This window comes from Schistocerca nitens, chromosome 11 (genome assembly GCF_023898315.1).
Source record: "Schistocerca nitens isolate TAMUIC-IGC-003100 chromosome 11, iqSchNite1.1, whole genome shotgun sequence".
Lineage (NCBI taxonomy): Eukaryota > Metazoa > Arthropoda > Insecta > Orthoptera > Acrididae > Schistocerca > Schistocerca nitens.
Window position 1 is genome coordinate 67246445 of NC_064624.1, and position 14428 is coordinate 67260872.

The following is a 14428-nucleotide window of genomic DNA, read 5'->3' on the forward strand; positions in this document are numbered from 1 at the left end:
TGTTGCAACTGGCTTACAGTGATGTGACATCTGCTGTACCAACAAAACATTTAATCTGCAGAGACAGGAACATTCAGTAAGCTTAAGTCATGAAGTGATACCATAAGTCAAGAAAGAAGGTTGCAGTGGCCACCCTCTGGACGAAAAGTTGAGGTACCACAATACAGCCAGCAGGGGAGCATGAGCACAATGACATCTGTAAATGTCCCAAGTTACCACCTGTGTAGATAGAATAGCTACAACAGGTGAAAAATGTGTTATCTTACTTGTGAGAGAATTCCATCTGTTGATAAATCAGAGAGGAATCTGTTGTTATACATACAGTATTAACATAGTAGTATGAAAGACCATATACAACTACATAATCTTGAGGGCATTCAGGATGTTAGAACAGAGGCAGAGATTTATTTGGAATTCAAAGCTTCATGATTTGAAGATTAAAGTAATGTGGAAATACTCATTTTGAGCCAAAAGGTGCAATCTGTGACAACAGCTGTTAGAAGATGAACTTCCTTGCAAGTCACTAATAACAACCTTTACATCTGATAACCAGTTTGTTAATAAATGTTACCATCTTCAGATCTGAAAAGCACACACACACACACACACACACACACACACACACACACATATATATATATATATATATATATATATATATATATATATATATATATATATATATATATATATATATATATATATAGTGTAATTATACAGGGTAGTCCATTGATTGTGACCAGGCCAAATCTCTCATGAAATAAGCATCAAATAAAAAAACTACAAAGAATAAAACTTGTCTAGCTTGAAGGGGGAAACCAGATGGCGCTATGGTTGGCCCGCTACACGGCGCTGCCATAGGTCAAATGGATATCAACTGTTTTTTTTTTAATAGGAACCCCCAATTTTTTATTACATATTCGTGTAGTATGTAAAGAAATATGAATGTTTTAGTTGGACCACTTATTTCGCTTTGTGATAGATGGCGCTGTAATAGTCACAAACATATGGCTCACAATTTTAGACAGACAGGTAGGTATTTAAATTAAAATGCAGAATGTAGGTACATTTGAACATTTTATTTTGGTTGTTCCAATGTGATAAATGTACCTTTGTGAACTTATCATTTCTGAGAATGCATGCTGTTACAGCGTGATTACCTGTAAATACCATATTAATGCAATAAATGATCAAAATGATGTCCGTCAACCTCAATGCATTTGGCAATATGTGTTATGACATTCCTCTCAACAGTGAGTTGTTCACCTTCCATAATGTTCACACATGCATTGACAGTGTGCTGACGCTTGTTGTCAGGCATTGCCGGTGGATCACAATAACAAATATCCATTAACTTTCCCCACAGAAAGAAATCTGGAGATGTCAGACCCAGTGAACGTGTGAGCCATGGTGTGGTGCTTCAATGACCAATCCACCTGTCATGAAATATGCTATTCAATACCGCTTCAACTGCACAAGAGCTATGGGCCGGACACCCATCATGTTGGAAGTACATCACCATTCTGTCATGCAGTAAAACATCTTGTAGTAACATTGTAGAATATTACATAGGAAATCAGCATACACTGCACGATTTAGATTGCCATCAACAAAATGGGGGCCAATTATCCTTCCTCCCATAATGGCGCACCATACATTAACCCGCCGAGGTCGCTGATGTTCCACTTGTCACAGCCATCGTGGATTTTCTGTTTACCAGTAGTGCATATTATGCCAGTTTCCGTTACCACTGTTGGTGAATGACACTTCATTGCTAAATAGAATGCATACAAAAAATCTGTCATCACGTAATTTCTCCTGTGCCCAGTGGCAGAACTGTACACGATGTTCAAAGTCGTCACCATCCAATTCCTGGTGCATAGAAATATGGTACAGGAGCAATTGATGTTTCTGTAGCATTCTCAACATCGACATTTTTGAGATTCCCGATTCTCGCACAATTTGTCTGCTACTGATGTGTGGATTAGTCATGCCAGCAGCTAAAACACCGACTTGGGCATCATCGTTTGTTGCAGGTCATGGTTGATGTTTCACATGTGGCTGAACACTTCCTGTTTCCTTAAATAACATACTATCCAGCGTATGGTCTGGACAACTCGATGATGTCATCCAAGATACTGTGCACCATACATAGCACACGCCAGTTGGGCATTTTGATCACAATAGCCATACATCAACATGATATCAACCTTTTCCGAAATTGGTAAATCGTCCATTTTGACACAGGTAATGTATCACGAAGCAAATACCGTCCGCACTGGCGGAATGTTAAGTGATACCATGTACTTATACATTTGTGACTATTACAGCACCATCTATCACAAAGTGAAAAATGTGGTCCAATTAAAACATTAATATTTCTTTATATACTACACGAATATGTAATAAAAAATGGGTGTTCCTATTTAAAAAACGCCATTTATATCTATTTGACCTATGCCAGCACCATGTAACAGGCCAACCATAGTGCCATCTGGTTTCCCCCTTCAACCTAGACAAGTTTCATTCTTTGCAGTTCTTTTGTATGATGCTTATTTTGAGAGATATTTGGCCCGGTCACTATCAATGGACCACCCTGTATACCAAGCTATTGTAATATACAGAATTAGCTACAATATAAAAGAAAAACCAGGAATACAACATACCTCAACAAACAGCTTATTGCATATTTTTGAAAATAGCAGTAAAAGTACTCTTTCTCATGAATTGGCACGTATGTAATAGACTAAAAGACTGATGCACTGGCATGTCATAATTGAAACAACTACATACACACTTATTCACCACATACATCTGCCTTATACCACTCACAACAGAGCACATAGTTGCAGCAAACGCAATGCATATTTTCTTTTAAGACAATTATTGTGATTCATTACAGTATGGTAGCCAAAATTTGGATGGAAATACATCTAAACACATGTTTACAAAATTACTGGTAATACTGAAAGCAGAATGTTCTAATAAGCTAGCATAATAACAAGTCGGGTGATGCTGAGGGAATTAGATTAGGAAATGAGACACTTAAAGTAGTTTTGCTATTTGGGGAGCAAAATAACTGATGATGGTTGAAGTAGAGAGGATATAAAATGTAGACTGGCAATGGCAAGGAAAGCGTTTCTGAAGAAGGGAAATTTGTTAACATCGAGTATAGATTAGTGTCAGGAATTCGTTTTTGAAAGTATTTGTATGGAGTGTAGCCATGTATGGAAGTGAAACATGGACAATAAATAGTTTGGACAAGAAGAGAACAGAAGCTTTCGAAATGTGGTGCTACAGAAGAATGTTGAAGATTAGGTGGGTAGATCACGTAACTAATGAGGAGGTATAGAATAGGATTGGGGAGAAGAGAAGTTTGTGGCACAACTTGACTAGAAGAAGGGATCAGTTGGTAGGACATGTCCTGAGGCATCAAGGGATCACCAATTTAGTATTGGAGGGCAGCGTGGAGGGTAAAAATCGTAGAGGGAGACCAAGAGATGAATACACTAAGCAGATTCAGAAGGATGTAGGTTGCAGTAGGTACTGGGAGATGAAGAAGCTTGCACAGGATAGATCAGCATGGAGAGCTGCATCAAACCAGTCTCAGGACTGAAGACCACAACAACAACAACAATATCACATTCACATAGACCTCAAACTACATAGTACCCTACACGCAATATTCCTGATTTCTCTTCTGTACTGTTGAATAAAAATATACATTCTGTGCAGTTAACAATAATACTGTATATGATATTCTTAATGTAAAATAGTAATCAAGCATTACCAGAGGTCTCATCACTTAATAAATGACTATTTTCTACTACCTAGAGATGTGCTGTATGTGTCAGAGTGTTGTCATTCACTGATTAATCTCATGATTTCATTATCATGTTAATTTTATTTTTACGTAGTATATCTACAGAAATACTTTGTAAGCATAAACTGTGAATCTGATATGGGCCATCACATTACCTAACTACTGCTACCATATTGAATTAATTATGCTACCATTACGATTGTAGATTCTATTTATGTGGTGTCCACAGCAAAGATTTCTACCTAAATGACTTGGATTAAGCCCAGGTTGTACTTTTAAAATACACGGTTTAACATTTTTTTATTATTCATTTTACTATGTGATTACATAGGATTGTCTCAGACTGTAACCACACTGTAGCTTGCTGCTCAAATGACTTTTTGGCTGTTCAGTATGTAACATACCCTCTGCAATTTTCAGAGTGTAAAAGAAATTTTTAAATTTTTTAATAGGTTAGTGATGGTGAAAATGTGTGTGTGTGTGTGTGTGTGTGTGTGTGTGTGTGTGTGTAAAATATCTCTTAAGTAATCAATTGTATATCAGCTCTAGTAATTGTGTTAAATATGACTCCAGCTGTTATATAGGTACATTATGTAATGAGCATTAAAAGACAAGATTTTTACCTTCTGCTAACAATAATTACTTGTCAATAATTTTCTTGAAATATGCCTTTAAAGTTCTTCCACAACATTAGCGTTCACACTGTAATGTAATTACACTGTATGGGTAAAATGTGTGTGTGAAGTAGGTGAGCACATTGTCAATCTGCTGCTGCCATGATGAACTAAGTGTGTCACCACTATTGCTGTAATTATTTCTGTTTTTGCTCACATGGCTTTCACTCCAGTATTTCTGCAGCATGGGTGGTTACCAAAAAAACATATGTAAGCCATGCTTGTAATATACCTCTGCATCTTTAAAAATTAAATGATTTTTAAATTTTTGTTTTTATCCCCATTTTACTATGGTATTATACTAATGTTGTTACTTTGGACATAATCATAGCTTGCACTGCTACTTAAATGACATGGTAGAAGCACAGATTAGCCAAATGACTTTGTGTAAGTCCTGCTAATAATTACATTTCTGAATTTTACAAAAAAATGGTCTGTGTTTCATTTGGTACACTGTCGTTAATTTGCATGTAACCACAATTTACACTACTACTTTAATGATATTGTAAAAGGCCAGATTGTAATTTGAACTTCCACTTTTTTAAGATCTGTATAATTTTTAATATTTTTTTAAATATTTTAATGGCTTTGTACACGTATTTGTGGTTCTTGCAAACTATTATTCTGCATTAAGTAATCTATTTTATATCAGTTTGTAGCAACTGTACCAAATATCCATTCAGTTTTTACATAAGTACATTGCATCTTAGTGCTATAAGAATAATTTTTTTTGAGGCAGTCTTAATTAAATATTGCCAATGATTTTGTAAACATGTTTAGATTTATTTTCATGCACATTTTGGCTACCACACTGTACTGTAATCACATAAATTATTTTAAGAAAGAAAATACAAGCTACACCAGCAAAACCTGTCGGTCCATTTGTCAACATCTATTCTTTACTGGTTATGCCTGCCAGTCTAGCAGTACCCTGACTGCAATCATGTGCTCTGTTGTGAACGGTGTAACACAGATGTATGTGGTGCATAACTCTGTATACAGTAGTTTTAATTCTGACATGCTGATGCATCAGTCTTCTGGTCTTTTATGTACCAGTCAATTCATGAGAAAGAGTACTTTTACTGTCCAGGTATGAAGCAATTATATTATATAGCAATTAAATCTTTACCAAAAGTGATTATCAAAAATAAAGATTATTATCAGTGATCCTGGTAAAGACATTTAGTATCTCTAATCTAGTATAGAATTAGTTTTACAGCATAGCTCCATGGGAATTAGAACAGTGACAATATTCATGTCTTAATCAGAGAGGCAGAAAGGAGCATTGTAAAAGCAAACTGACTGAAAAACAAAGATTATAAGGTTGCAAAAATATCAAACAAGAAAGTATACTAAGCCTGCTTGAGATGATTGCAAAGGTTTCTGTAGAAAACCTACATAAATTCATGAAGGACAAAATAGAACATACAATGTTCAAAATACAGTTTAGATTCTAAAAATTTCAGGAAAAGTTAGCCATATGGAACTAAAAGCCATTCAAGATAAAATGCTGGATGTCTTGAGATACAGTTCAATACCAAAATAAACTACGTGCCAGAAATAAGGAAAAAATAAAAGAACTAAAACCTTTTAAGAAATCAAGAAACCAAATTCAAGAGGAACAAGGAAAGAACCACACAATTATGTTAAAAATTAGGCTGGCATATTATGATCACAAGCAAAACTGAATATGTAAAAAGACATGATTGGAGCAGAAGAGAGAGTGGACACCACAAATCAGATCGCACAATGCATATAACAGAATATCAAAGAGTGTGTGGAAAAAAATTCTGAGAAAATTGTTAGGATCCATACATTGCTGAAAATTCAATAAATTCTGCACAGGACAGAAACTGCTCCTCATTTCTCCTGTATGGACGAAAATGGATTGCTTCCATAAACAAGGAATGAAAACACAAACATTCATTATGTCTCTGGTTGATGAAGAATTCTACAAATGGAGAACCCAGTTGGAAAAGGAATCTTTGAAATTCACAGAGTTTGAGATTATAATCTTGAACAAATATAGGTTGAAAAGTAAAGTGGATGACAGCCTAAATTCTATCCTAATGGACCAAATACTAAGGGTATGACAAATCATACAATAAGATGTAGAAAAAGGGACTCAAAATGAACTACTTCTCAGCGGTACCACATGATGCAAAAAAGACAGTATGCCAAGATTTACTGTGCCTCTCACATGAACTGTATGGCCACTTAACAGAAATCATAATTCAGTGGGTGGAAAAATGTGTCTAGGATTCACAATGGTAGAATGCAAGGAAGGGTAATCAAGAAGGAGAACGATGATGACAAATACAAGATTTACTGCCAGAAACAGCCCAGGGGTGATGGACATGGGAATTAATGCAGAAATATGACATGTGCAGGCAGGACAGTGTGAGACCGATTCAGACAATTAAAGATATGAGAAGTGATGGCCAAGAGCACAAAATGATCAGCCAAACAACAAGAAACTAGAAAACACCCACTAGATCCGTAAGGGGTCCATGCTGGGATGAATCTTGTAGGGTGATGGAAAATAACAAAGCCAAAATATGTACATTTGATTTAGACAGAGAATGTAGGCAAACAACAAGGAGAACTAAAAATGAGAAATGAAATAATGAAGTCTAAAGTAGTGATCATACCAGTGACTGAAGTTAAACTGAAGAAGATTTAAGCATTGTTACACTTGGCTAGGCACCTTTGTGTAACAGCAAGAGTTTAGACAGTGACAAATGAAGTTGTTTGGACAGTACCAAAAAACAGTAGTAGTATCTGTAAATAATTAAGTACTAATTACAATGCCATTAGCAGACATACAGCATGAGATCATTAACTGCATACAAAACTGTACAAAAACTAACAAATAAAAACTCAGCAGGCCTTGATGAAGTACAAACCTGTGGACTAAAACAAAGTGCAGAGAGCATACTAGAATTCTTTACAAAGATATTAAATGACTGAGTTGCATCTGGAAACTTTTGCCAATAATTAAAATATGCAAGACTGATGCCACTCCCAAAGAAAGGTAATGCAGGTGAAATAAACAGTAGTGCCAAATATCATCCTGGACCGCTGCAAGCACACACAAGTGCTGCAACATAAGGCATGAACTCGACTAATGTCTGAAGGAGTGCTGGAGGGAACTGACACCATGAATCCTGCAGGGCTGTCCACAAATCTGTAAGAGTACGAGGGGGGTGGAGATCTCTTCTGAACAGCATGTTGCAAGGGATCCCAGATATGATCAATAATGTTCATGTCTGGGGAGTTTGGTGGCCAGCAGAAATATTTAAACTCAGAGGACTGTTCCTGCAGCCACTCTGTAGCAATTCTGGACATGTGGGGTGTTGCAACATCCTGCTGGAATTGCCCAAGTGCATCAGAATGCACAATGGATGTGAATGGATGCAACTGATCAGACAGGATCCTAACATATGTGTCATCTGCCAGAGCCATATCTAGACATGTTAGAGATCCCATGTCAATCCAACTGATCACTCCCCACACCATTACAGATCCTCCACCAGCTTGAACAATGCCCTGCTGAGATGCAGGGTCTGTGGATTCATGAGGTTGTCTCCATACCTCTACACATCTATCTGATCGATACAATTTGAAACAAGACTTTCCATTCATTAACAGTCCAATGTCAGTGTCGATGCACCCAGATGACGTGTAATGCTTTGTGTCATGCAGTAATCCAGGGTTCACAAATGGGCCTTCAGCTCCAAAAGCCCATATTGATGATGATTCGTTGAATGGTTCACACACTGACACTTATTGATAGCCCAGCATTGAAATCTGCAGCAATTTACAGAAGGGTCACATTTCGGTCATGTTGAGCAATTCTCTTCAGTTGTTGTTGGTCCAATTGTTGCAGGATCTTTTTCCAGCTGCAGTGATATCATAGATTTGATGTTTTACTGGATTCCTGTGTGCATCACAGGCATCTTTGTAGAGCTGCCTATGGCTGTTGATAATATAATTCTACTAAACCAGGTGGAATTATCACAAATATGTAGTTGTGCGGATAAAAGGGCACTTTATGAAATAAATAAGAGTTGGTAGGCATTAGTATTACCAACAGCTTTTATAATTGAGCAAGCATGACCAATTAAAGTTAGGATTCATCGAAGTTTGAGTTTATTAGTCAAAATAGTAGAATGATTCTGGTTTCAGTTTGTCACATTTTTTTATGTTTGAGGAACTTCTGTGCCATTGTTTAAGAAGTCTATATGCATCCATCATTATCAGTATTTCCTTGTCGTCTGCAGTGCCATGAATCATACCGTGGAGTCCCTTCTACTGAAGTGCCATCATTTGGACTTCCCAACAATAATCAATATGGCTTTGATGTACAGCCCAAGATATGAGACAGTCTGCATAGAGAGGTTGTACAAAGATACCATACTGTACAGCCCAATAAAATACTGTTAACGAGTTACTCTGCAGATAATAAATGTTCAGCATCTGATCTTGTACTTCGTAATCAGACCTGTATTCTACAAAGACTAGAACTAAGAATGAGCAAAATTAATTAGGAACAACTGTGCTAAAGGTAAGGCATTACCAGACAGCAGTAATGACATCTGTATAGCACTAAATTATTATTTTGTGTCATCATCATCACATCAAATAGTAAATAGTGTTGTTATTTAGAAATAATTTCGAGTGTATTTTCACTGAATGCAAATTAATTACCACAAAATATGAGTGATTTGAGCTTGATAATGTCTATAAATAAGTGGTTACCTGGTACGTCAAGAAAAGTAGGCAAGCCCTCACAATATTACATGGTAATTACAATACATCAGGGTAATTATTTGATATTACATGCCTAAATTTCATTCAATGATTGCTAAAAATGGACATTTAATTCCAACAAAGCAGTTTTTCACTATGACATCAAACTTTATTTTGATTAAGATGGTTTAGTAACTTTGGGTACATATGTCTGCCACCACTGCCAGCAAGTACCTCACCTACAGCTGGCAATGTTCCCAAGTTCTATGACTACACACCACAATGCTGCGTGGCAGCACCCACCGCTGCATGGTGAGACAGTGTCCTCAGCAGATGTAGGAACCAGAATAATTTGCATAAGGCTATCTGACGGATTAATTACATTGCATTGTGTATAGCAATGTGTAATACAATGCTTTGTGTTATTTGACAAGCTACATCTTTAGTAGAAATTTGATTATGAAAGCACACACAAATCATAACATATACTGGCTACAAGTTAGTATAAATACAATAAGTGATGCCAAATTACTCAGCAAAAATGCCTTTCATCAGCGAAATTATGATATTAGAGGGATTCAACAAGCAGTATTTGAGCAATATTCACAAATAAATAACGAATTCACAAATTTAGAAGAGCAAATGAATAACATTTTCAAAAATGTGATACAATGTGTCTGATTACAAATCTCAAATAGAAGGCAGAATGGCTCAATTAGGGAAAGAGATTAGACATGGAATTTAAACATGTAGAAGAGACAGATGTATGACCGCAAAAGTAGAGGAAAAGACAGATAGCAAAGGAAGTTAGTACATACACATATACACAATGTAAAACAGGTACATACAATATTGCAATGAACAGAACACTAAAAACTTCACAGTGCAGTACTGTGCAAAGAAACATGGACAACACCACAAACACTACAAGAGGTGACGGAGCACCAACACAGACAAGTGAGAACAACAGTTACCTGTAAACAACAATACAGTGAACAACAATGGTGTGATGTGTAGTGAGTCACCATCATGAGTTGCGCAAGTTCGGCACAAGATGGTGGATCAACCAGACTGGCAGACCAGCCGAGGGCAGACAAGAAGGGTTTTACTGCAGATGAATTTAACATGTACATTAATTTTGAAATCGAATTCAAATCAAAACACTAGGAAAGAAAGACAGCATGAGAGAGAGAGAGAGAGAGAGAGAGAGAGAGAGAGAGAGAGAGAGAGAGGAGATAGTAGCACAGGGATATACTGCAAATCAATGGGAGATAAAGGAGACATCGGGAGAGAGACATTTATAGATATTGACAGTGAGTGGGGAGATGCTGTGTGTGATGGCTTAACTACAATGAGAGACTGGGTACAAGAATTTAGAACATTCTGTGGTAAAAGAGCACAAATATGCTCACATATAAAAATGTTTTGTGAGTACGGTGTTGGCAGCTGGTTCCCCACTTCTCTCTCAGAGTCTTTTAAAGAGGAACACATTTGCCTTTTTTTGTGCTCCAACAGAGCCCGTTTACAGTGGTTGATAATATGTTTGGAATCTGCTCTTTGACTGAAAAAGCAGACAAGAGAAATTTGTGCTAGGTAGCAAGCATATAGCAACTGGGGCTTAAATACATTGCAGAATGTATAAATTAATACTGCTATAATTATTGAAAGTGGAGATACAAAATCTGAGCACAACATGACCCAAAATCTCTCCAAGAAGTACTTCTGTTCTACATAAACACTCTCATGAAAACGTGATTCTTGTGAAAGAATTTATATTAGTGTTCAGGTAGCACAAAGTTCTGAAATGTTATCATACTTGTAGCTAAGAAGCATCATCTTTTCCCTTCATTTTCACTTGACTACAAAAAACAAAATTACAGGCATCATGACAAAGTATACAAGTATTCTGGTAAATGTAAATTTAGATGTAAAGATTCAATTGATTTCAAACACATATCATTATACCCATCAGTATGAAGTTACGAAGTAATAGATATGAGCCTTTTATATGAAACAAAAAAAGATTAGACACATATGAATGACGAGAGAAAGAAGAGTGTGAGTTTCTTATACAGAAATCTTTCTCAAATCCGTCTGGAATGGTACATATTACCATACATCTCTTCATGTAGGATTTAATTTGGATATGATATTTTGCACTAAAATTAAAATGTTTTCAAAAATGTTTAATTTTGTACGACAAATTATAAATGGAAGATATTGATGTCTGTTGACACTGCATTCAGTTTCAAATTAACAGTCCACTTTATTTACTTTCTGTAACTGAAAGTAGTGAATTAAGCCTTACTCTGAAATATCTGTACAAATTGTTAAAGTTTTTTTTCGTTGTGCTTATTCATTGAGTTTTTCATAAATCTGTTACAATAAAAACTTTGGCCACTGAATTCTATAAAATGCTGCTCACAACTTGAAAGGTAGAATAACTGCAGCAATGAAAACATTATAAGTCTGAATAAGTTTGATTTTATTAGTGTTCCATATTAAAAATATTCCTATATCGTACTGAGGATGCACCTTGTCACTTTGTTATTTTATCAGTTTTGTTTTACTGCTGATTTGCAGAATAGGTAAGTATAAAACTATGACATTCTTCCCTGGTGCAAAGAAATAACCAAATACACATAGAAATGTATTTTGGATCACATTATCTTACATAATTACTGCCTATTGATGCAAAAACACAGGAAATTAATCAGCAATATGTTGCATGCAGTTTTCCAATGAGCTAATAAGAATCAGTACTTTTTAAAAATAATTCAATGAATAATGAAAACCTTACCATTGGCTGTGTGGTGCATGTCTTTTTGAGGCTGGCTCCTGAAATATTAGACAATTTCAAATAATTAAAAAAGTAAAAGAAATACAAACAAAGCACTACTATTCAGATACAACTGATATTCCATACTGGTAATACACAGGAAAAATAACTTACAATGTATACCGAAAAGGCTGCAGCACACACATAACATCCAGGTACACACCAGAAAAGCGGTTAAGTGAGAAACAGAAAACTGTCTGAATGGATCCAGAGAAAAATGTAGTCTCACTGGATGTGAGATGTGCATTTGCATATGCCTGGAGATAAATTTCATCTGATGGTGAGCAATACTTCGAATGAGTTCAAGCATCACATATGGCAATTTAGCAAGGAGTACAGGAGTACCAGATAACCACATGGTTTCCAGAATGAATCTTTCACTCTGCAGCAGTGTATCCACTGTTCTGAAACTCCTTGATGTATGTTTCAAGATTACAGTCCAAGTCCAGTACACAGTTTTAATCTCCCAGGAACTAACTTTCAACCTTATTGTTGCTTAGCTGCCTGGAAGTAAAAAAAATTATTTAAAATTTGATTTATATCCATTCACGTGCCAGAAGCACAATCAATAAAGACATACACATGATTCTGCAGCCACAACTGTATCCAAAATATTAGGATAATGTTCAATTACAGCCAAAAAATATCGATATGGTTCAACACATTCATATGTTCCATTTTGAAAGCTACTTTCTTACTTTGTATATCTGGTGCAAATGCTACATAATTAATAAAAATTATATGCGTCAATGTGAAACCACTGAAGGATGGCATACACTTAATCATAAACTGACATTTTTTCCAATTGAAGCAAATTTGACGTGTTCATTTTTAATACTAGTGTTTTTATTGCTACATCATTATTATCACTGTTTCTGCATTAGACCCACAGTCAAAATGTACTTTAAAGGTTATATTATACTAAATACAACCATTACACACAACAAGCAATAATCCATGAATGAGGCATTTCAAAGGCACAGTATAGAATAGGAAGTCATAAAAGTTTGTGCAAATATACAATTCAAATGATGCAGATAATATGAGCATTGAGCAAGAAATCCTAGACGTTCAGAAAAACTGAAACTCTGCACTTTCCAGTTGACCTCTGACCATCCATAGCTTAATAATTGGTTAGTGTGTGTGTGTGTAGATGTAGTTATGAGGTAATTCATGAACATCACCAGCCGCAGCAGCAGTAGTAGCAGTAGCCACAGTCATTTGACTTGTCCTGCCGAACTAAAACTTTAACGAGACATCTTCATCAATTACATTCTTCAAGTATACACATACACTCCCCCTTCCATCTAATTTTTATTAGAGTAATAACTGTCTCTTCAGCACTAGTCTATTTTCAAATTCATTTCTACAATTTACTGACTCAAGTTGTTCTCAGTATTCATCTCTTTTTCGCCTGTTGAGAAACCCTGTGTTTGAACAGTTTTCATATTAAAAGTAATGCTTCACTGACAAGTCTAAATTGACAATAAATTGTAGGTTACACTCTCTAATTTTTCATCATTTACAAGAGGTTGGACACAAGAGTGCTGTAAAGACTGCACCTGGTGTGGAGGTGGCCTGTGTCAAGGATGGGGGAGGGATGGGTTTTGAGCATGAGATGGGAAGCCACTTTGAAATGATAAGAAATAATTGAAGGAAGCTCATAGTATATTCTGCAATTATGGAATTCAAAAAAGGTTTGCACTGTGGAGAAGGTGAAGTTTTCCTGCCAGACTAGGAGCTGGGGGCCTAAATAAAAATAAATGGGGAATTCAGGAGATGGCAGTTCATGCCTACATCACTGCTGGACAGTCCTAGGGGCAGGAAGTCAGACTTATCACTGAATTACATCGAATAAACCAAAACTGGCTACGAACCCTGTAGAGTAGAATTCTAGGAAAGGTAATAGACCTTTTATTCTACTGTGGGAATATTCCTCCCACCCCCACCCCAGTACACACACACACACCTTAATATTTCTGAAATGTTACATTATAAGGAAGTAGGTTACAAAATTTAAAAAGGGAAATAGATGGGTTAAAGTTAGATATTGTGGGAATTAGTGAAGTTTGGTGGCAGGAGGAGCAAGACTTTTGATCAGATGAATACAGGGTTATAAATACAAAGTCAAATAGGGGTAATGCAGGAGTAGGTTTAATAATGAATAAAAAAAATACGAGTGCAGGTAAGCTACTACAAACAGCATAGTGAACAGATTAATGTGGCCAAGATAGACACGAAGCCCACGCCTACTACAGTACTACAAGTTTATATGACAACTAGCCCTGCAGATGATGAAGAAATTGAAGAAATGTATGACGAGATAAGAGAAATTATTCA

General features: G+C 36.1%; 1 protein-coding gene across 3 annotated transcripts in view; it reads right to left on the bottom strand.

Annotated features, from left to right (window-relative positions):
• LOC126212924 (zinc finger protein 99-like) overlaps nucleotides 1-14428 on the bottom strand; it is a 245526-nt gene that overhangs the window by 96655 nt on the left and 134443 nt on the right. For 2 of the 3 annotated variants that reach the window (XM_049940429.1, XM_049940428.1), the window contains exon 7: nucleotides 12050-12087. In XM_049940429.1, the coding sequence (XP_049796386.1) occupies nucleotides 12050-12087 (38 nt within the window). Of the gene's footprint in view, nucleotides 1-10277; nucleotides 10358-12049; nucleotides 12088-14428 lie in introns of those variants that run through there. The other variant, XM_049940430.1, reaches the window with a different exon arrangement.